Genomic DNA, 24,977 nt, shown 5'->3' with positions numbered 1-24,977 from the left:
GCCGTAAGAAGGCAACGCTATAAACACGCAGATTGTTGGATTGCATCCTTACGCTTACTGATTTGATTTTCTAAGCACTACCTGATATGTTTAACTATAATTTGTGACTAGGCATCTTATATCTAAACATTTTCACTATTATAAAATAGAATCATAAATAAGACATTAACAATTCTTAATAAATATACAGACTAATTTACAGGTGAAAAAGTGAAGTAAAAACAGTTCCTTTAAATTTTTAGACACAAAAAGTGAAGAGAACCAGTTCCTACAAGCATTTACACACAACACTTTTATTGAATAGTCTGTTTTGGCTATTCACGTCTTTTTTCTAGATGTGATATTCCATATTTTAAGGCCGAGCCAGTGTAGACATCCGCGATGGCTTGCACAACCAATCATAAAACACGCTGGTTTTAGAGTTTTGTGATTAGTCCCAAGTAGTCCGCATTTCGAGGCTCGACTGCTTGACTAAATTACACTTCTTCTAATTGAATACAGTTTTTGGTTCATTAGGACATCATAAACAAGTTTTATTCACGCTTACACAACACCACTTTTATCGAGCCATCTTTGAAAAGATTGACTGGCTTCGACTGACCACCTGGGAGTAGAATTCAAACTCCAAAAAACCCCATTAACTGGATTCTTAATTTTTTAAACTTTTGGTTCATTAGGACATTAACAAGTTTTGCGCACTTACACAACATCACTTTTATCGAGCAGCCCGTTATTGCTGCCCCCGTCTTCTTGTCAGATGTGGTAATCCCTCAAAGGCTTGACTGACTCGGCTGACGATCTCGGAGTAGGATCAACTCCAGACAGTCCTAGTGATCCACTTCTCCTGACGACTAAAGTTTTCGTTCCGTAGTCAGTGACAAAATTATCGTTTCTGGTAGGTGTGTTCGCTCGAACCGTTTGGTAGCCGCAGCAGGGGGGGTATTTGGACGTGAGTATTTTTTTGAACGCCTCCCGGAACTCCGTGTTGAATATGGAGTAAATGATCGGATTGAAAGCGGAATTGGAATAGCCTAGCCACGTGAGGATTTTGAACGCGAGATCTGAAACAAAGTCAGTGCGTCAGAAATTCAATGAATTATTCAAATTAATAAATAAACTGTTCGGGGACTGCAATGCAGTCACGTGACTGCAATGCAGTCACAGGTCTATAAAATATTAAAACTAATTGTAAACTGCAGTGTCGCTTGTTAAAATATATTTTTAAAGGTTTATTAAGGAGAAACAATGGTTTGATAAGTTTTATGGAATGTATTAAGAATATTCTAATTATGTTTGAAGTACGTTTCGAGAATCCCGGACACTACTTTGTCATGCACGATTATGATCTTTATATAATAAAGTCCTATCTAAAAAAAGCAATACCACATTGTTTAGAGTGTTATTACGTCACAAGTTATACTTCATAAATGCGAAATTGTGTTTGTTTGTTCAAAATTCAAATTCAAAATTCAAAATTCAAAATTCATTTTATTCATTCATTCCTTTACGTCCTATCTAAGCAAGGAATCAATCTTAGACGGAGAAGGCCGTAGTCACCACGCTGGCTCAGTGCGGATTGGTTGACACCACGCACCTTTGAGAACATTATGGAGAACTATCAGCCATTCAGGTTTCCTTTACCGTTGAAGCAAGTGATACGTTTTTTAATTTAATTAAAACGGACTTAGTTTAGAAAATTTAGAGATGCGTGCTGGGATTCGAACTCGGCCACCCCAAAGTGAAGTCGAGGTTACCAACTGACTAGCACTGCATTTTATTATTATTATTCAGTATGTACACCAATCTCACCTATTTCCATTTCTCCATTTAGCATATTTTTTTACTCCAAAGTTTGGTATTTCAAAATTCAAATTTCCTACTTTCATAAAATAATTTTTCGTGCCCATCTTTTCCGAGACATTCTATCCAATATATATCAAACTATAACCGTTTATACTTAGATTTTTATGAGTAGTCTTATTAATCAGACGAATGTAATGAACCGTGTATCTTGATTCATTAATTACATATGTTCCCCCCAAAATGTTCTGTTCGTGTTATATTATCTCCAACGATGTTTTAATAATAAGCATTTGACCCAATATATCACACTGACCCAATATTTGTAATAGAATATTCGATCAATTTGTTATTAGTTTCGTCGGCTACTTTCTCATCTCACATATTCCGAGCTATTGGTTGGTGCCCGCTCGGTGTTATGCTAAACTTTGATCCCACATATTTATATGACGCCATAAACGCGAATAAAAACTATTATCTTCTAGTTCTCCTAATTTTAGAGCAAATTAAACTTTATTTGTACGTATAAATTTCCTTTGAATAGTAGGTAGTACAGCTTTTTATGACCTCTCGTCCGGGGAAGCACTAACGCCATTTTATTTCTGCCGCCAAGTACGAGTAACATTGCTGTGTCCCACGTGATTTTAGTTGCAGCACGACTAGCATGGGCAGGAGACAATTATATCCCCGTTCAATTATATCCTTTCCAGGATAAAAATTAATCTTCTCCCACAGCTATTTAAAGTCTCAGAGCACTGTTCGCACAAGTGGAAATAATATCCAAATAATATATGTCTAATAATAAACAAGAGTAAACTTCTACTCTATGTTCCCGTAATTTAGAAGGTGGACGTTATTTAAATCCCCTGTCAGGGGATATCATTTGCCCTGCTGGAGACAATAAGGTATATCCCCGAGGAAAAGATGAAAATGTATCTTCTCCCACAGCTTTATCAAGTCTCAGAGCACTGGCGCACAAGTAGAAATAATATCCAAATAATATTTGTCTAATAGAAAACAAGAGTAAACTTCTCCTAGTGCTCGTGCTTTAGGAGGTGGACACGTTAATTATATCCCCTGTCAGGGAATATAATTTTTGTCTCCTGTCTGTGCTAGCCCTGCTGGAGACAATTATAGTCCTGGGGAAAAGATGAAAATTTATCATCTCCCACAACTTTGACGGCCGAGTGGCGCAGTGGGCAGCGACCCTGCTTTCTGAGTCCGAGGCCGTGGGTTCGATTCCCACAACTGGAAAAATGTTTGTGTGATGAACATGAATGTTATTCAGTGTCTGGGTGTTTATCTGTGTATTATAAGTATTTATGTGTATTATATTCATAAAAAAAATTCATCAGCTATCTCAGTACCCATAACACAAGCTACGCTTACTTTGGGGCTAGATGGCGATGTGTGTTTGTTTATTATAAAAGAAAAAAAAAAAAAAACTTGATCAATCAGGTAGGCACGTAAATTAAATATCAGAGGATATTATCGGGGTATATAATTTTTGTCTCCTGCCTGTTCTAGCCCTGTTGGTGTGTTAACAGACACATAATGCTTAACACTTTCGCCTCAGGTTGTTGGACCCAAGGCGGCACTTTATACGACGTGTTTCTGGCATGCTTCGCGAATTGTTATGTGCCTTATATTCAGCGTGGCGGTAGAACTTTCCCTGGGTGAGCTCTGCCACAAAAAACTTTACTACCTAGTTCTAAGCAATAACGCTAAGTTGATCTTACCTGGTATACAAGTCTTGCAGAAAGCAGCAACAATGTTCACACAGAAAAATGGCACCCAGCAAAGCAGAAACACCCCCATGATGATCCCCACGGTGATGGCAGCCTTGTGGTCCGACACGTGGTACGGGGAGGAGTGGACGTGGGTGTGGACCCTGGTACGGACGGACTTGGTCCGATTGTCAGGGAGCTGTACCGTCCTGGTCACCGCCCGGATGGACTTGACGTGCTTCTGAGCGTAGCAGTACAATCTGTTGGACAAGAAAAAAATATCTGTAAGCACAAATAAACATTTAGGATCTTGACGCTTCCGCGTTTATAACGGTTTATTAATACCTACCGTGCTGAGATGAAAGGTAGCTTAAGTTCAGTGGCGTGCACAGGTTTTTTGACCAGGGTATGCATAAAGAAAATGCCATAAAACGGAACAATCCTTGGCGTTTATGAGTGATACAAATTTTAGGGTATGCAGAGCTTATGTGCATATATGAAGTGCACGCCACTGCTTAAGTTTATCTCCGTACTTTTAACTTACTCTAGGACAAAAATCAAGTTGATTGGTCGCTAAGCTAGGGCGAAAAGAAAGGACAAATAAACACACAAATACACTTACGAGTTTATAATATAAGTAAGTATAAGAAATAGGCTTAAATAAGTGACATCTGCATCATCATTATAATTATAATATCAACCCATTATCTTCCCACTGCAGGGCACGGGTCTCCTCCCACAATGAGAAGGGGTTTAGGCCGTAGTCCACCACGCTAGCCCCGTGCAGATTGGTGGACTCAACAAGCCTTTGAAAACATTTTGGAGAACTCTCAGGCATACAGGTTTCCTTACGATGTTTTCCTTCGCCGTTAAAGCAAGTGATATTTTATTTGCCTGAAACGCACATAACTTAGAAAAGTTAGATCCCGTCCTGGGATTCGAACTCGGCCCCCTGAAAGTGAAACCGAAGCCTTTGCCACTAAGATATCACAGCTCACATCTGCATATTGTCTGCAAAAGGTACAGAGGTAATTGGTAGGTTGGACTACATGCTTTTATAAAATTATTCCAAATTTAACTGGACTATTGATGTTTAAAGAATATTTTAAAACACATTTATTACAAGGTTACTATACTAAGGTTGCTCGGAAACTTCCGGCTCCGCTTTCATCTCTCACAAGTTTGAAAAGTTAAAAGAATGTGAAATGTAAATTGTTGCCGTTGGAAAAAAGACACTGCAGAGTTTCTTGGCGGTTTCGTCTGAGCAGAATCTGCCTTCCGAACCGGTGGTACAGTCACCACAAACAGACAGACGCCGTTTCAAAGTGCTTAGAAACTAGGCCAACTTGAAAAAAATTACTTCTTACTTTTAGAAGTTACAGGTGTTTTAAGTAGTTGAATATCACGTGGGCCGCTAACGGCTTGTTAATGATGATAACGTATACTTAGCCTGCGATATTAGTAGAGATGAGAATTGACGTTATAATGGCGACTATACCTACCCATATAAAATAGGACAGCTGTTGCCAAGTTCACGAGAAGTGAGACTGTTCATTAATATTTATAACACAACAGATGGTTACTGCTCCTAACATGGACAATTTATTCTTCGGGTTGAGTTAGAAATGGCTGAATTACTCAACAAACAAGAGTTAATGCCCACTTTCTAGGGCTACATTTAGCACTGCGTCCCACTTTAAAAGTGTTCTCATACTTTTTTCCTTAAATGTGTAGGACGAATAACGTCGAGCAATTACGAAGCGTTGATCTCGTCAAATTTGTATATGTAAAATCAGTCTCAGATGTCTCTCTAACACTCAAGAGATGAAGATATGAGGAGTTCAGGAACAGTGCAAGTTTTTCAAATACATATTCATCATAAATTAAATTGCATATACAAATTTATGATTGAAACCGGCAGGACTTCAAACTGTGACTCTGGTAATCAAGGCTAGTATTATCATCATATCAACCCATTACCGGCCCCCTATAGGGCACAGGTCTCCCCCCATTATGAGAAGGGGTTAAGGCCGGAGTCCACCACGCTGGCCCAGTGCGGATTGGTGGACTCCACACACTTTTGAGAACATTATCAAGAACTCTTAGGCATGCAGGTTTCCTCACGATGTTCTCCTTCACCGTTCAAGCAATATTTTAATAACCTAAAAATACGCACATATTGGATAAAAGCAGAAGTTACTTTGCGAAAATCCATGATATATTATGAAAATTAAGCCTAATTTGTTATAATCCGCGAAAAGCCGGAGAATCGGTACACAACTTAGAAAACTTAGAGGTATGTTGGATTTGAACTCGGCCCCCCGAAAATGAAGTCGAGCACAATCCCACACAACTGTAACTTTTCGTTTTTAATTTAGGCAGTTAAATACTCGCACTTGCTTCAACGGTGAAGGAAAAGATCGTGAGGAAACTTGCATGCCTGAGAGTACTCCAACTCCGAAAGACGTGTGAAGTCCACCAATCCCCACTTCACCAGCATGGTGACGACCTAACCTCCTCTCATTACGAGTGGAGACCCATGCCCATAGAGGTGATGGGTCGATGATGATGATGATGATATTAAATCAATCATATCAATAAATAAGCATATCTGTAGATCTTTGGTATATATAAAGATTAAACTCATAGGTAATACGCAGATGAAGATGTGAGCAAAAGCTAAAGTTAAAACAATAATGTATCCGAAATTAATTCACGCTTCTAAATGAGTTACTTATGTAGAAAATGTATTTCAGTCTCTCGGTATCCGAATTGTGTTATTAGTTTATGAATTTGTGCTCGAATTTCAGGCATTGTAATTTCTAGTTGAAGTTCTATAAAGTATGTATCCGCAAGATTAGGTTGTATGCTTAACACTAAAGTTTCTAAGTACCTACTTTGCTAGGAGATTCGAATATCTGTACATTACTTCAAGCCACATCCAAGCATTCCTACTTATACTATGAATGTTAATATATATTGGCTGGTTTGTTAATTTTCGATTCTTCTTTCAACCAGAAAAAATCAACGTGATTTTGAGCACTTAAATACTTTATTGGCACAGAATTCAGAGCAGACAGAATCCTAATTCAGCTGTTAGTTACAGTAAAAAAAACAGTGAAAACGCCCCGCGTACCTTTCATTTCACAACCGCAAAATGTTGCTATCTCACAAACTTTCCCCGTATTCCATTTTATGGTAAACGTCTAAAATAAAATAAAAATAGTTTATTTGGGTAAATAAAATTACTGTAAACGCTAACGGCTGGAGCCTTCTTTTAAGGGTATTATACCCCTCTGTGTCAGAAGGCACCGCTCTTCCATAACAAGAAATAAACATAAAAACGTACAAACAAAAAAAAAATATTTGTGTTGATATTAGAAATAATAGACATTTATTTATTTATTTATTTATTACAAGTCCATTACAATGTCATATATATTACATAATTATTATATTTTCAAAAAAGAATGTCAATCTAATGTTTACATTTGAAATGGAACCCTGTGAGGGCGCTGTAACCAGATTGAGAGGCGGACTTATTTCTTGTCAATATTAAATATTCTCATTTAGGAAGTCGTTTCATTTATAATAAGCTTTCTCCAGCAAGTAATGTTATAAGGATTTTGCAAATAAGTTTATACTTTCTTTTTCTTTTACATGTTCCGGGATTTTGTTGTAAATTTTGGTGCACATGGGGTTTGGGCCGGTGCTGTGGATTTTTAACTTAGATGGCGGTAGGACCAAGTTGTGTTTGCGCATGCGCCGCTATGAATCATGCCGGGGCATGTCTTGAAGTTTTTTTTAAAAATTCGGGATGTTTTCTTACAAATTTGCATGTTTCTAGTATGTTTTTGTAATTTTTCATGTTTCATGTCAAAATTTTTAACGATTTAAAATGAGGCGCACAGCTTTATGTGTTTTTCATATTTTTATAATACGAACGCATTTTTTTGTAGTACAAAAAGTTTATTTACCTCTGTACTATTTCCCCATAATAGGACATCGTAGCTTAGCCAGGCATTTGCATACGCGAAGTAGGCTTACAGTGTCGCTTCTGTGTTCGTTGATTTTTTTAGCTCTCTCAATGCGTATGTGAATCGAGACAGTTTAGTTTTAATTTTTTGTATATGTGGTTTCCTATTTATGTTACAATAATGTCAATTCCGAGAAGGGTGAATGAGTCGAAACATTCTAGGACAATATCATTGTCACATGATATCGCATGTTACATAGAAGACGATAAGGTAACTAAAAAATAAAAATGAAAGAAAAAGGAGATTACAATATATTTTAAGTTAATTTACTATAGAACGGTGGAGGTAAAATAATTACTGGCAACTGCTAAATGGAATGAAATGACTAATCGCTTGTTCACACTGCTAAAGTAGAGTGGTTTTTAGTGCTTCAATTTCCGCTGTGTACACGGTTTCTGTACGTTCTGAATTCTGTGTTCATTGGCTGGAAGGTCAGATTGTTTACTTTCTAACCCATTATAAACATGGTAAATTGATTTAGATAAAAATTTGTTCATAAGAATACTTAATAATATCTTAAAAAATATATAACTAGACTCAGGCTTCCTCTAAGATAATAGAGCGGTTAAAATCAAAGTTTCATGGACCGAATTTCGTACCAACATCTCTATACTCCAAGAAATCGGCATTAAAAAACGTCTTTCGACGTTAGTACAGAGTCGTATCTTACAATTCTTCGGGCACGTCTCTCGGCATGAGAGTGACTCCATATGCATAAAGCAGGTACATGGCATAAAATTGAAAAATTCTCCGAGTGATATAAAATAATTTGGATATTATGCACATGCTTCATACATGCTTTTGTGCATGTATGAAGTGCACGCCACTGCGGGGAAGACGGAAGATGGGAGGGCATTCCAGGCCTTCGCGGTGAGTATCAGAAAGGAAGAAGCCAAACGCTTCGTACGTGTTGATGGTATTTCAACAACGTAACGGTGCAGATTCTGTCGCAGTTCGATGGTGGAAAGGAGATGGTTTAACAAAATCGAATAGCTCCTGAGCACACTCCGAAATGTCTTCGATACACCATCTGATTTGCTGAAAGTAAATACCATCGCCAGATAACATGTTTAGTTTAGTGCTAAAGTTTATGTGCTCTATTTTTGATGACCCATAACACAAAGCGAGCATGGACCTTTTTATGACGTCTTAACCAATAGCCAACTCTGTCTGTAAACCATTATGTTGACATCGACAGTATGAGAGTGGGTCCAGATTAAATAACATGATATAAAACGTTTGCTTTACACGTTAATATTTATCGTAGTGTATTATAAGCTACTAGCTATTGCCCGCGACTTCGTCTGCGTTTGATTTTGTTTTTTGATGTGGCATTCAATTTAGTTGTAGTTCTAAAAAAATTTAAAGTATTCATTATCGCAAAGCCTCATATGAGGGGTTTGCATCCTCATTCATCAGATTTACACATAGTTTGGGAAAAATTAAACACATATTATAACCTCTATAGTACAAAAAATATTATTTAAATCGGTTATAATTTGTCGGAGTAATGGTGTAAAATCGTAAAACACTTTCATCCCCTCTCCCAAACGAACCGAGCTTAATGTCGGGATAAAAAGTATCCTATATTACTTCTAACACTTCCAAGAATATGTGTACAAAGTCTCATGAGCATCGGTTAAGTAGTTTCTGCGTGAAAGCGTAACAAACAAACTTTCATGCACATTTATAATATTAGTAGGGAAGTAGGGATAGGGATAGGGAAGTAGGGATAGGGATAGGAGTAGGGATATTAATGAGCGGTCGGAATAAAACGTTTTTTAGTCCAGGGTTTGAATTCAATTTAAATTAATTTTTTTTTTGCATTTCACTCATACATTGTTCATAACAATATCACAAAAATCAATTGTTATGTAAACCCTATGTAGTAGAGAGGCAGAACATTTATTAATAAAAATTATAATATTTCACACAGTTTACATACAGTATACAGTGTAATAAGTTTTATTATTTAATTTTTTCTTTTTTTTTTTTTTCTCTTTTTATTCATTTATTAAAACGCGTTATATATCTCTTTTTATTTAATAATATGAGAAACCCGGGTCGGGACCAGATTTGTTGGGGTTTTCTGTTATAAACTCTTAGTAGGTTTCAGCCAACAGTTAGTACAGCTCACAGGTTCTTAGCTTACATTAAGGCCCACCAATCCGGATTAGATCTTCGTGGTGGGTCTAACTCATAAAACTAGCAGCTATATAGAAGCGATGGATAAATGTGAGGAATCTCGCAGTATCAACAAAAATAACTTTTGAAAATAGATTTCACACATGTTTGGAGTTTTTGCAAATCGGTTGAGGTTTACACGAATTTTGTCTTTCACGAGTCCAAGGGTTTTATATTGATCCCTTTTTACGAGAATTCAACGAAGTCTTTTAAATACATTCCAAAATGTTTAGAAGGCATTTAAATTATATATTTATCGATATTAAAAAGAGGAAAGATTTTTTTTGTTTGCTTGTCAATAGGCTCAAAAAGTACTAGACCGATTTTAAATATTTCTTCACTAAAAGAAACCCGAACTATCACTAAGTAGCATAAACTAAAATAAAAAAAAAAATCAACAAAATAGAAAATTCTAATAATGTAAAAAAGTAGCAAAATTTATAAACTCGGGGCTGGTAATAAAAATATTCTTAACAGAAAAGCTCAATGTCTCATAATTGATAGTGTAGACTGGCAGTTAAAAAAACGATACAAAATGAACATTATAGTATCATAAGCGCTTTAAAACTAATTTAGGAACCAATATTTTAGATTTTATATTGATCCCTTTTTACGAGAATTCAACGAAGTCTTTATACATTCCAAAATGTTTAGAAGGCATTTAAATTGTATATTTATCGATATTAAAATGAGGAAAGATTTTTTTTGTTTGCTTTTGAATAGGCTCAAAAAGTACTAGACCGATTTTAAATATTTCTTCACTATAGGCTAAAATAAAAAATAACAAAATAAAAAATTCTAATAATGTAAAAAGGTAGCAACATTTTTAAACTCGGGGTTGGTAATAAAAATATTCTTAATAGAAAAACTCAATGTCTCATAATTAATATTGATAGCATTAAAACTAATTTATTATTTTAAATTCCCAGTGTGTAGGCTGGTGTGTTGGTGGGGTTGTGCAATCTAGCAGAGTTCGCTGTGCTGACCCTAATGGATACGGAGCGAATCAAGCGCCACACTCGTCTCAAACATGTTCACCGAGGAAACAGTGTGAAGCGCAATGGTTTACTGGTATACAGCAGATTTTTATCATTTATAATTGAGAGTTAAAATTAAGTTCTTACAATGGCAGATAATTGATGTGAAATGATCTAAACTATAATTTCTAATAGTAGTCCACTGACGGCCGATTGGCGCTGTTTGCAGCGACCCTGCTTTCTGAGCCCAAGGCGGTGGGTTCGATTCCCACTGCTGGAAAGTGTTTGTGTGATGAGCATGAATGTTTTTCAGTATATATTGTATAAGCAAACATATACGCGAGCACAATTACCTACGCGACGCAAACTCACATACGCACAATCATACACTCAATCATCGAAACAACAATTTAAGGAGAGCACTGTCGCCTGTAATACAGGTTTTTAACCTAAATCAGGGACAGTAGATTTTAAATGGCACCATTACATACATTTATTGTATACACACCAATATAATTAGTGAGGCACGCATTTGTTTGTATAAATATTATAATAACTACTTTACATTTTAAAAACTGTATGTAAGTACATTCTTGTGAATAATTATTATTATTATATAATTCATAAAAATATTCATCAGTCATCTTAGTACCCATAACACAGGCTACGCTTACTGTGGGGCTAGATGGCGATGTGTGTATTGTCGTAGTATATTTATTTATTATTTATTATAAGTTTATAAAAGGTAAAAAGTATGAAAGAAAAGCATAAGAACACCATTCTTTTCCAACAGATCCAATTCGAGGTAATACTTATTGGGATTTGGTGATTAATTTAATTTAATCACTGATTAATTTAATTACGATAAAAATACTTCAGAATTCCTGTAACTTTCACAATGGCGGAGAATTTAGTCTATATAAATATACAATGGTCGTGGAATATATCCTTGGCAAAAAATTCATATTCAAAGATCATGGTAAGATCACTCACCTGCAATATATGCTGATCATGACAATGCAGGGAAGTATGAACGATATACAGCTGGATACGATGGCGTAGGTCGGGGTCAGGACTAGAGCGCACGTCGGATATCGGGGTGGACGTTGCGTTGTCGTTTCTTCATCTGGAGGGCGGTGGAGGCCCAGGGAGATTGGCAGGAAGCTCACCAACACTGCCAGCAGCCATATAAGAGCGATCGTGACAATGGCTACTCGACGTGTCACCCAGCGACCGTATCTAGTTACAAAAAAAAAAATAGTTTAAAAAAAAACTAAAAAACACGCTTTTTTTAGAAAACCGAACTAGAAAATAGAAAATAAATTTTAATAAATTTAAATTAAGAATAGTTTTAAAAATTTCAATAAATATAAATTAATAATAGTGTAAAATATATTGTAAAACTAATAAAAGCATGTTAAAAAGCGTGGGGTGCATGGTGTCAATAGTTATAAATATTTTATTGACAGATATGAGTAGAGTGATTATTATTTTGATAATATCTTAAAAAGCATCCCACGCTTTTTTTTAAATAAAATATTTTTTTCTATCGATATCCTCGATATGTCTACAAAGTTTGAATCAAATTTAATCGTTCAAAGTAGGACAAAACCGAGCTCAAAGGGGTCGGTCACATACAAACATACATACAGGTGAAGCTAATAAAAGCGTGTTAACATTTACACACGTTGCATGAATTTCAGATTATGAAGCAGTGAAGTCAAAAAGTGAAGTCAAGCTCCTACCTAAAGCGCTGTGCTTTAGGTAGGAGCTTGACTTCACTTTCACTTAAAATCCCAGCACGCACCTCTAACTTTTCTGAGTTATGTAATCTGTATTTTAAATAATTAAAATGTCTTAGAAAGCCTATTTGTCTTGTCTTAGAAGCTTATTGATGAGTGATGGCAGCATATATTCCCAGGTTCGCTGGCCATATGCATTATTATAAGAAGGTACTTTAAAAGTTGGTAAGTACTTAGGTTCTCTGATCTATTGATTGAGATTGAGACCTTCAAGAAACTAGTGAAGGATCATTATTTGTCTCTTTCAGCCGAACATCGCTGAAGCGGATCATTTTAAGTGTGTATTTTTAATTATTTATGTATTTCATATAAATTGAGGATGTTATATGTTATATATTTATATAGGTATTTATGTTATATATTTTATTTGTATTTATATGTTAAATATTTTTATATATATATATATTATAGTTATATTTATATATATATTTGTATAATTTTAAAACTTATTTATTGCACCACCTACCTCATCATCATATGTACTGATATGATATGAGGCCACTCCTCACAAGTAACTGCCAGTTTAATTATTTTATACACACTTAAGACTTTGAAAAACTATTATATTATATTTGGTATGATGACTATTGCAAGAAAGCTGATGACGATGATACTAATGATAATGATGCTGGGAATGAGGATGATAGTGATGGTAATAATAGTGATGACAGTGATAATTATAATAATAATGATAATGATGAATATTATTAAAATGATAATAATAATGATGATATTGAACACTTACCTTAAAGGATCTTTGATATGGATGTAGCGGTCCAGTGAGATGGCGCACAGATTCAGTATTGAGGCGGTAGAGCACATCACGTCACACGCAACCCACGTGTCGCAGAATTGCTCGCCGAACACCCAGTATCTAGACAAATAGAATAAGCGGTCATTTTTCTAGCTCATTGATTAGGTACTAAAGCATGTTTTAAAATAATAGTTCATAGATCATAAAAAGCATTAGGTGCCATCTTCATATTGAAGTTCGGAGGTCAGCCGGTGGAAAATCGTACGAAATGTGCCATCTTCTTAAATTCCAAATAGGTATATGTCTTTACAAGAAGCAAATAAAATTTAATTTAAAAGACATCCAAACAATTTTTTTAAACGTAAATAGAGCGAAGTCTCTGTATTCAAACTAGTTGTGTTCATGGTGTTTGTTTGTTCTTAATTCTGTCGGTATAGCGTAAACATATTACGTACACACATTTGGTATTCAAATAACAATACTTATATGCAAAAGGTATCGAATATAAACGAAAATTATAGCAATAACAGTAAAGGAAAGTTTTTCCTATAAAACTAGGAGCATGGACAATTTCCTTTTATGCATTTGTATTAAGCATTAGTGTCTAGAATAAAAACCTTAGGTGGTATTTTCTAATAAAATTCCGGCGTACGTGTGTTCTACGTGTCTTAAAGGTCAGATCGGCTTTAAGACTTTTTTTGTACTTTTGAGGACTCCTTGAATCTTATTTTCAGCAGGTGCACGTTTTGCAGCTTTTTTTGATTAGCGCAGTGGGTAGCGACCCTGCTGGACGTTTTTTGTGTGATATACATGAAATATATACATTTTTCAGTGCCTGGGTGTTTATCTAAATGTTATTAGTATTTATGTAGGTATATTATTTATCAGCTATCTGAGTACCCATAACACAAGCTACGCTTACTTTGGGACTAGATGGCGATGTGTGTATTGTAGTAGTATATTTATTTAGCTTTCCAGCTCCTCGCAAATTTTTTTGTTTCTTGTATTCTTTTAGTTTCTCGAGGTCTCCGCTGAGTTACCTACACTTATAATATTTGGGTTATCTTCAAACACCGTGAGTATACCAGTAGAACCAGAATAAACCCCTTTTTTGCTCTTGTGCATAATCGTGTGTTCGATGGTAGGAGGAAAACACATTTTTTGTAGCAGTTTCGAATTTTATTAGAGACATATTATACCACTATTATTGATTATGTCTTAATCGAAATGTAAAGTAGTGTTAAACTCAGTTTGCTTTATGCACTTGCTGAAGAATCTACTATTTTAATTTTATTTTTTAATATAAAGCTATGGCTATAGATGAAATATGTAGCGGCAACAAACTTATTTTTAAATTAATACTTTAAATTTTCTTGAAGATTTTAGGAGTTGCTTTTTTTATTCCACTAGTATTCAGCTCTTAACTGCAATCTCATCTGGTGGTAAGTAATGATGCAGTCTAATATAATAATAAATATAATACGACATTACACACAGCGCCATTTATCCACAAAGTATGTGTAGCTTGTGTTATGGATACCAAGATGACTGATGAATATTTTTATGAATATACAGAAAAACACCCAGACACTGAAAAACATTTTTTGATTTTTTTTTATATATTAATAGCGGGCAAACGAGCAAGTTTGTCACCTGATGGTAAGTGATCACCGCCGCCCATAAACATCTGCAGCACCAGAGGAGCCACCGATGCGTTGCCGGCTTTTAAGGAATTTGTTTATCCGCCCCTTGAATTACCCTAGATTGAATTTTTGAGGGAACACATCAGATGGGAGATTGTTCCACAGTTTGCAAGTGCGCGGTAGACATTCATGTTCATCACACATTTCCCAGTAGTGGGAATCAAACTGCCCACAACGCCAGTTCGTCGAATGATAGCAGGCTAATCTGTTTGTTCTAAATCATTTATATTAACTCCATACCTCGCATCGCTTTCTACGCGAGACAGCACCGGAAAGCTAAATTGCTTGGTGGCACATCTTTGCCGGCAGAATGGTACCTAGCCAGGCCCGAAGCCTCCCAACAGCTGCTTGCTACAGTTATTGCGATATGCTAACAGACTGTATTTTTTATAAAGTCCATATTTTTTTGGAATGTGAAGAAATTACATCATACAATGATAGATTTTAGTTCAAATAGTACCAATTAATTACAAGTCTATCTTTATAAAAGGCAAATGAAATAAGTGAAAACGATTTTCTTTTCTCTTCATTTAAATTGCCTCTATAAAAAGTGTAAAACTTATTTATATTATTTTTGGCTTTGTGTTCAATTCAAGGTTCCACTATTATAAAACTATAGTTTAAATTATAAGAGCAAGACCCAAAAGCGTGACAAAACAATTATAACACTTCAACTGAGATCACTGACATCACACCTGACAGAGACTCATCTTAATATATATAAATCTCCTGTCACGATGTTTGTCCGCGATGGACTCCTAAACTACTTAACCGATTTTAAATTAAATTGGCACACCGTGAGCAGTCTGGTCCAACTTAAGAGATAGGATAGCTTAGATCTTTAATTATAGTCGCAATTTTATTTTATTGCAAATTATTTGTCTATAATTAATTGACAGTCACATGTACTCATTTAAGGCTTAGCGATACTGAATACGATAAAAACAAAATCAGACGCAGACGAAGTCGCGGGTAACAGCTAGTATCATATATATAAATGTTGTTCTACCTACCAAGCTTCCATAGTATTTCATTCTACGATTTAGTTGCCTGGTCGCTGTATATCGATAAGGCCGCCAAATTGCACCTTCTACCTTAACGCCCTATTATATTTGTACTATGTGAATTTTCTATTTGTGGTGTACAATAAAAGTGTATTCATTCATTCATTCATTCATTCACCTTTTAAAAGTCAGAACGTGACATAACACTACGTTACTAATCCATCGAAAAGCACCCACCCTTTTATTAATTAGGGGATCTCTTATGAGTAACCCTAATATTATATTTTATTTTTGTTACCTTTTTTCTTAGCCTTTTTCCCCAACGTTCCCATCTGGCTTGAGTAAACCAACAAAGCAAATTGAAAGTCACTCAAGTGCTTTCCTATACTTCAAAACAAGATCATAATCTTGTGAAGTTGGTATAAAAAAACACAATACGTTCCCAACAATATAATAATTTTGAAAGCCCGTGGAATTTGTTTTGTAATCCTCCGATATTGTAACTCGGGTGGGTTAAGTATAGATTAAAGCCAAGTCGGTAAGTACAATTACTGCATTTAGTTTGTATATATTGTTTGTTTGTTTGTTTGAGGTCTTCATTGCACACACACATTTTATACAAATTAACCAAAAATACAGAAGAAACTTAGAAAATTATATAGAGCGTGCAAAGACGGTCTTATCACTAAAGGGATCTCTTCCAGACAACCTTTGACGTTAGGAAAAACGGAGGAACGGGTTGGTGCAGCAATTTATGTTCAAAAATTCTAAGGAGCTGATCAAATTAAGTAAGTCATCGATTATTTTTCCTGTTTCATGAAACGACCGCACGGATTAAATTAATACCGCGACCGCACCGCACCGCTGACACTTGATATAGGCTGCTTCTTTTACACCAAAGTATGATTTTTATTTTATTTTTTATTTTTCAGCAATTAATAGTTAACATCATGTGGCTGTAATTTGACTTGCAGCCATGCTCTTCGGAACGGAACAATCTCCCGAATAAGCTTTCTCACAAAAACTATCGTTTTACTAAAGTAATTATGTGTTTAAAACATTATATTGATCTACTCGGTTAATACAAATATTTGAATGTTGTTTAACAAAATATTTCCGCAAGTTCGATATCTTGAGTTTCAAGCACCACATATCCGGGTTTCGCTTCGGGTAAATATGCTTTGTTGTTTTGCCAAGTGTTTTCGAAGGTTTCAATGTAGGTTAAGGGTATGTTAACATAAACGATCTTGCTTTACCCATTTTACTCGATGATTTTATCAATTCATCGATGCAGCTAAACCAGTGGTTCACTTTGAACATCAGGTCGTAGATATATATCTACTTGCAACCGTTATTAAAGACGAGTTTAATGAAATATAACGCACCGTCAAAGACACGAACAAAACAGATCCAAACTAAACAACAATCATTCCATATTAATATTCACATCCATCAACAAAGTTGATGGAATTCTAATAATTCTAAGAAATAACGTTTTATTTTTTATTTCAATTTTTTAAGTGAGAAATGTTTTTTTTAACGAACAAAATTGCTCTCCGATGCCATATTGGACTAGACGTCATTCATTCCGTTTAGATTGTGGCTAACGGCAAAAGTGCATTGTTTTCCTATTTTTGATCGAACTACTCTGGTCTATTCTAACTCTTCTTTGCTTCCCCACCTCCCTCTTGCCTATAGATTTAGGGTGCACGATTAAAAACTACACTAGCAATTACTTCATGCAAGACTATGGACCTAGTAAGAGAGCTCAGATTCCTCATCCATCCCTACCGATGGGATAGTAGAAAATATGATCTTAATCAAATTGGACATCCACTGATAGTCATAAGTGTTTTGAAATACAACAGTCTTGTGCCGCTTGAGTCCTGCGGCTTCCTGCGACTAGCTTGTTGAGCCATCTCGTCGGGAGTCTACCAACGGTGCAAGTTCAACATTCCAGCACCACGAGACCATAACTTCTATCGATTCTCTAAGCTATGTGCCGTTCATTACAAATGTAGATTCGCAACTCGTTGACCTATGAAAGCATCTCTGGTTTTCTATTGATCTCCTCATTCCTAATTCGATCATGTTTAGATACTCCAAATATTAAGTAAGCATTACTTTGCAGAATCCCATGATGCAATGAAAATTAACTCCGCGCAAATCAGAAGAATCTTTACCGTGTAATTTATATTTACTTCAATCTTTATTCTCGACACAAAGAAGATTTTTGGCAATGTACGCACGTTTCGCTCCGACACCGGTGCATCCTCAGATATTGACTTTACAATGAATAATTGTTAAATAACGCGCGTAGATACTGAAATTGCCGAAGATTTATTTGGTGTGGAGTAAAAAGATTGAAGAAATTATAAATTACACAGTACAGATTCTCCTACTTTTCGCGGAGCATAGCAAATTAATTTTAGTTCTCATTGTATACTCCAAGCATACTGCATCGCTCGCTGAGTGGCCCCAACTCTTTTCTCTTCCTTCTGTATACAAAATATTCAGAAGCGAAACTGGGAAACACGAGAAGCACATAAAGAGAGAACCACGCAAACGATGGCTTAATAACATGCAATCTCGATCGTGCAGCACTGCATGTCTATGGCCTTATTTACCTACAATAGGCAACAACGCGTGTTCAATTACGTACTGAATCACCATGCTCGAGAGTTTATTTTACTCTGTACACTATGTAGGTGTAAGATTTGTACACTACGAAACGTAGTCGTTTTGGAGTATCCAAATACAGTAATGTCTGAGTAGAATGTAGCTTATGTGTATTGTTTTAAAGCTCAATTTTGTCCAAACTTCAACAGCCAACACTCTTGGTGGAACGTTTGTGAAATGCAAATCAAGTAGTACAGAGTTTGAGACAAAGTCTATTTGACATTGACGTTACAATGTTTCGATAGACTTAAGCGACTCCACGATTCCAACTGTGCAAATTTTATTGGTACTAAGGGTATATAGTATGCCGTGTGGTGATGGCAGATCAGAATACAGTTGTTACCACCCCTCCCCTTCACTCACGGGTGTCGTCAGATGAAATTTCCTAACATTTTCCCAGAGCGATGAAACGGCCGAAAACGGGTACTCTGGCTTGGGCAAGCCCCTCCCACTTTAGACACTTTAACAATCTAGATGTCATTCCAAATCGAATGACACCTCAATGCTGAAAAAAGTTGGTCCAAAAGGCACTTGTTGACTAGAGTAAGCCGCGAACCGGCCATTACAATGATAATGGATGGGACAAAAGCAGGCTCCGTACTAAATTATTCTAACAAGGTTTAAAGTGAACTCACCCCAGTAAGTCGTTGACACCGGCAAATGTCATAACAGCAGCGGCAACTAGCATGTCAGCAATCGCCAGCGACGCCAGGAACAGGTTACCGATCCGTCTCAACCCCCTGTCTGTGTATATCGCTATGCAAACCAGGATGTTGCCAGCTGTACTCACGAATATCAGGAGGGAGAGAAATATACCTGAAAAAATAACATTGATTAATACAACCAAGATCGTTTTGAAAATAAGAATAAAGAACATACAGAACCCTCATTCAGCCATGATTGTATGCAGTGCATTGTGTCCAAAAACAGTTATAACGACCCGCGTACGTGTCACTTTACACCCGCGGAATGTTGCTTTTTATTGTTAAATGTTTTAAAATTTTCCCATTTCATGGTAAGCATTAAAAACATTAGAGGTAAAATAATTAGTTTCAACTGCAGGAAGTGACTAACCGTTTTGATAGAAGCAGGCGTTACTTTGCGGAAATCCATGATATATTATGAAAATTATAGCTTAACTTGCTATAGTCCGCGAAAAGCAGGAGAATCTGAATGGTGTAATTTATAATTTCTTCAATCCTTATACTCCACACCAAATAGATCCTCGGCAATAAATAATAAATAAATATACTATGACAATACACACATCGTCATCTAGCCCCAAAGTAAGCGTAGCTTGTGTTATGGGTACTAAGACGACTGATGAATATTTTTATGAATAATATACATAAATACTTAGAATATACATATAAACAACCAGACACTGAAAAATATTCACGCTCATCACACAAACATTTTCCAGTTGTGGGAATCGAACCCACGGCCTTGGACTCAGAAAGCAGGGTCGCTGCAAACTGCGCCAATCGGCCGTCAATATACCCTATACGCACGTTTCGCTCCGAAACCGGAGCATCCTCAGGAGATGTTGACTTTACAATAAATAATCGTTAAGCTTTTCATCATCTTAGAGCAGAAATACTTTCCTGGACGAGCTCTGACACATAAATAAATAAATATACTACGACAATACATACATCGCCATCTAGCCCCAAAGTAAGCGTAGCTTGTGTTGTGGGTACTAAGATGACTAATGAATAATTTTACGTAAATACTTTTAATAAACATATAAACACCCAGACATTGAAAACATTCATGTTCATCACACAAATATTTTTCAGTTGTGGGGATCGAACCCGCCTTGGATTCAGACAGCAGGGTCGCTGCCCTCTGCGCCACTCGGCCGTCTTAAAAGCATATAAAAAGCAGTAGTATATAGTAGTAAGTAGTAGTTCGAGCCACTATTTAAATAGCACTACTGTCGTATTGCTCGACTAGTTTTAATTTGGGTAGAGTGGTTCTAAAATATTGCCAAGGTGTATAAACGTATTATGGCTATGACAAGACATTTTCTCCAATTACGACGAAACCTTGAAACACAATAGAGCACCGATATTAAAGAAAAAAAAAGAAAGAATGAATATTAGTACCTTTATCGAAGACAAGGAAAATATAAGAACCGTGTTTCTTTGGTACAGCGTTATAGATTGTATAATATAATATGACTGTTTGTTAATACAATAAGGCATCATATAATATTTTTTTAAGAAATAGATCTGTAGAAGCTAATGTTACCATCAATCACAATATACGAGTTTACTTATATCTTATTTTTATTAGATTCGTTGTTTCTTTTTAATTCGAATGTTAAAGATCAATGAAGAATAGAAATACTTAGAGATAAAGATTGATAAAATAAATTGGAAAGAGGTTTTTATGTATGCATTTTCTATTATTCAACACCTATTCCAAAAATAAATCAGTAAATATACTACGACAATAAACAAATCGCCATCTAGCCCCAAAGTGCAAAGCTTGTGTTATGGGTACTAAGATGACTGATAAATATTTTTATGAATAATATACAGATAAACCTCCAGACACTGGATAATATTTATATTCATCACACAAACACTGTCCAGTTGTGGGAATCGAACCGACAGCCTTTGACTCAGAAAGCAGGTTCACTGCCCACTGCGCTAATCGACCGTCAAATATCTTGTAGAAGTTGTCAGTCAAGCAAATTTCTGGACTTAAATGCCTATATTTAATTCATTTTGCGTTATTAGGGCAATACCTATACGTATTTATTACAAAACAATCCTTACATACTGAAATGTTTAAACGCATTTAAAAAAAAAACAAAAAATTTCAATTTCAAAATATGCGACACAATTTGACTCTTGGCCAACACAACACGCTTCCCAGCACACGACATCTTTATTTTGTCTATTTTGATGATGAAACCTAAACATCGTTTACTGAAGTTGTTTACACTCGTTGATTGAATTTACTAACACTAGAACAACTTCAAGCCAACCTAAAGTCTTAAGAACATAGTGCGTCATAGACAACATTATCATGTCGAAAACTATAACATGCAATATTCCTCTTCATCCACTACACTTAAACTATAATAGTTAGTTGTAAAACGTTGTATTTTGTAAAAAAAAAGTTATAAATAAAATAAAATAAAAAAAAACCTACAAGATATTATGAGAATAATCAAATTGGCTTTTCAAAATCTTTAAAAAGCAAAAACGATTGTAAATCCCAATACAAACAGAAGTAAAAAAACTCCTGCCTAATTTATATATAGGAGAAGTTATAACTTTTCTTTTTTGTTATTAAAAGTTAAAAGAAATTTAATTTTAACTTTGCCATTTATAACTAGAAAGATTCATGATTTCTTATGATAAGGAGTCCGTACATGTATTTTGGTAAGAATTGTTTATTTAATTGTACGTATTCGTGAGTCATCGTCATCTATTAGTGCTTATTATCACAGCTTTGGTACATATATAAAAATAAAAAACAGTTATATTAAATACTTATGACATACTAGCTGTTGCCCGCGACTTCGTGTGCGTTTGATTTTGTTTTTTGATGTGGCATTAAATTTAGTTGTAGTTCTAAAAAAAATTTAAAGTACTCAGTATCGCTAAGCCTTGAATGAGGAGCTGCTGCTGTCCGCTGAGGAGTTCTGTCCTCTATCTCCAACCACAGTTTGGACAAAATTAAACACATATTTTAACCTCTATTGCGTGAAAGCGTAACAAACAAAATCATATTCACATGTATAATATTAGTAAGAATAAGGATATTATACGACGGTATCTAATATAAAATACGTATGACATACCTTGTATGTCATATAAAACTGTCTGCATAAAGTACTACTGTTCTTATTTCAGGACGCCATGAAAGCTATTTTTAGTCAGGTTAATAGCATGATTAAAAATGGCTTTATACCCTCATTAGAAATGGCTATTAGCCAACGAGAAACTTACCGACGAGCAGGATGGACAGCAATGTGACCGCATCTGGATCTTCCGCCTCTTCATATTGAACTGTCGTATCGTTTAACTCAAGCGCGACCTGCGTGCAGAAGAACAATAATTTTAATGAGTAGCATAACGGTACGAAAAAGGCCAGTACGAAACGAAAAAGCACGAAACGTTACATTACGAGATGAAACGGTACGAACGAAACAATAAAAACGAACGATCTGTTAGAGCGGAAGGTTCGGTGTTTATAAAAAAACACCGATTGTTCTTAACACCACTTTATTATATATATATTTTATAAACTTGTAATGCCCACATTAACCACTTAACTATTTACTTGGGTTATACGAGTCGCGGAAACCTAGTGAAGCGTTTATTCGAGCCGGAGTAACCTTATCTTTAATCTCCTTGCTGAAAGCCAACCGGCAGGCAGAAACCAGGTCCTTAGTTGGGCAGTAATTCGACTGAAGAATAAGAACTGACTGGATTTGGCAAAATGTATCGATTTTATAGGCCCATATTGCTGCTCGACAATTTTATAGTGACATAAATTAGAAAATAGCAAGTCAGCTATATGCAGCCAGTAGCTAGGGTTGTCACAGATCTTCTTCAAGATGACATGTTTGTTTTATATAATGTGTTATTTTTTTCGACAATTTCTTAATCTTGCCTTGGTTTCTACTGAGAATATTCAACATTAAATTCTACACCTATTAATTTACAAATTTTAACCAATAAGTTCCTCATGATTTAAAGTTCAACATGCTTACCACAAGTCCAATATGCAGTATATAATCTATATACTGCATATTGGACTTGTGTATAATCTATATCTGGTATATTATATGATAGTTAAGAATAATAATAAATGCTTTTAATTCAGGCCATATACCCATATGCCTAAAATAAAAACGAAAAATACTGTGAACAAAAGCAAATACAGACTACGATAATATAACTTAAACCATTTCATATTGGACATTGGATCTACACCACACAGATTCTCCTGTTTTTCGCCGAGTATAGCAAATTAAGCTTAATTTTCATAGTATAACTAAAATCAAATTAAAATTGCAAATAATACAAATATATATAAAAAATAAAATAATTCTAATAAAGTTTATTTCCGATTCACACTGCGATGTTGTTTCAACCAATGCCGGAGAATCGCCTTATTCCGGCATTGGTTGAAACAACATCTAAGTGCTCGTACATTGCCTGAAAAAATCTCATCATTAGAGCGACGTCATCGTTCCCAAAAGAAAGGGATTCTGGAACGTGTTAAGGCAAAGAAGTCGGACAGAGGCGAACATATTTGATAATTTGAAGCACTGCAAAATCGCGGTAGCTTCATCAGAATGCGGTAAGCATCATTATACTTGATCCTGAACTTGAACTGTACGCACGTCTCGTGTATTTACACCACAGTTGACATGTGTACAAGTTCCGGCAGAATGCTCTGAAAATAGTGTTTTTTACTTCGTCGCTGCATCAGAAGAATCTCGTAGTATGGTATTAGTTACATTTATTTTATGTTGTATAATATAATACATCTTAGGTAAAGTAATATAGTATGTTCGAACTTATTTTCCTTTTTAATTACGACGCCAATCCCAAGATCGCCACAGTTCGAACTCTCAACGGCTATTTGAAACAAAGTTAAAAACTAAGTTAAAAATCCATTTCCTCGAAGTTAAATGCGAGTAAGTAGTTTGTTGAGAAAAAGAACAACTTTGAACTTAGCACTTCGCAAGTAATCTAGGCAAGTAACAGTGTAGGTGGGGTCCTGAATAATAATACAAGTTGTGAGAAAGTTTGCTTTAATAAAACCCTGGCTTTCATTCATTCTTTTAAAATGAATCAAAGCCAAGCTTATAAAAAGTCTTGATTGCCTGCAAAATGCATACTGTGATACTTTTGTTATCTTATTGGATAGAAATCCATAATATATTATAGAAATTAAGCTTAATTTGCTATACTCCGCGATAAGCAGGAGAATCTGTACCGATGGCAATCTTTTCGTTAAAAAAAAGAATCGATCTGGTAATATTTATAATAATGCCGATCCAAAAAGTCTTAGGCTGCCCCACATCTAATATTGATGACATACACGTTGACATACATTTTACTTTACTCTAAAGTGAATCAACCTTGATGAAGATTTCCACATTTCCAGTCTAATTTTTCTGGCGAACTTATAACAAAGCCATCTTCATGGTTCAAAGCAGCAGAGTATATAATAAAATATTTATAACTTTTAATAAAGTTCAAGAAGCCACTTAGTATGAACCGAGTTTGCCTGAAGTTTATTAGAAAAATACCTCTGTGTTTATACTCTGTACATT

At 35.4% G+C, this 24,977-nt stretch overlaps 1 protein-coding gene across 1 annotated transcript; it reads right to left on the bottom strand.

The window, feature by feature from the left end:
* Positions 1-752: 752 nt before the first annotated feature.
* LOC120634265 (dopamine receptor 1) lies at positions 753-22,712 on the bottom strand. The gene is made up of 6 exons (XM_039904755.1): positions 22,636-22,712; positions 19,303-19,483; positions 13,273-13,401; positions 11,719-11,964; positions 3,540-3,787; positions 753-1,061 (listed from the first exon to the last, which is right to left on the bottom strand). The coding sequence occupies exons 2-6, from the start codon at positions 19,353-19,355 to the stop codon at positions 754-756; spliced, it is 984 nt and encodes a 327-aa protein (XP_039760689.1). The 5' UTR covers positions 19,356-19,483; positions 22,636-22,712; the 3' UTR covers position 753.
* Between the last annotated feature and the right edge of the window lie 2,265 nt (positions 22,713-24,977).

Source organism: Pararge aegeria, chromosome 23, assembly GCF_905163445.1.
Source record: "Pararge aegeria chromosome 23, ilParAegt1.1, whole genome shotgun sequence".
In the NCBI taxonomy this organism is placed as follows: Eukaryota; Metazoa; Arthropoda; class Insecta; order Lepidoptera; family Nymphalidae; genus Pararge; species Pararge aegeria.
This window is presented reverse-complemented; position numbering and strand designations above follow the sequence as displayed.

Excerpts from the sequence above, each read along its gene's own strand:
- LOC120634265 (XM_039904755.1), bottom strand. The coding sequence starts at position 19,355 with ATGCTAGTTGCCGCTGCTGTTATGACATTTGCCGGTGTCAACGACTTA. Across the intron at positions 3,788-11,718 it reads ATGATCAGCATATATTGCAG|ATTGTACTGCTACGCTCAGA; the intron begins GTGAGTGATCTT and ends CTTGTCCAACAG. Across the intron at positions 1,062-3,539 it reads CTGCAAGACTTGTATACCAG|ATCTCGCGTTCAAAATCCTC; the intron begins GTAAGATCAACT and ends ACTTTGTTTCAG.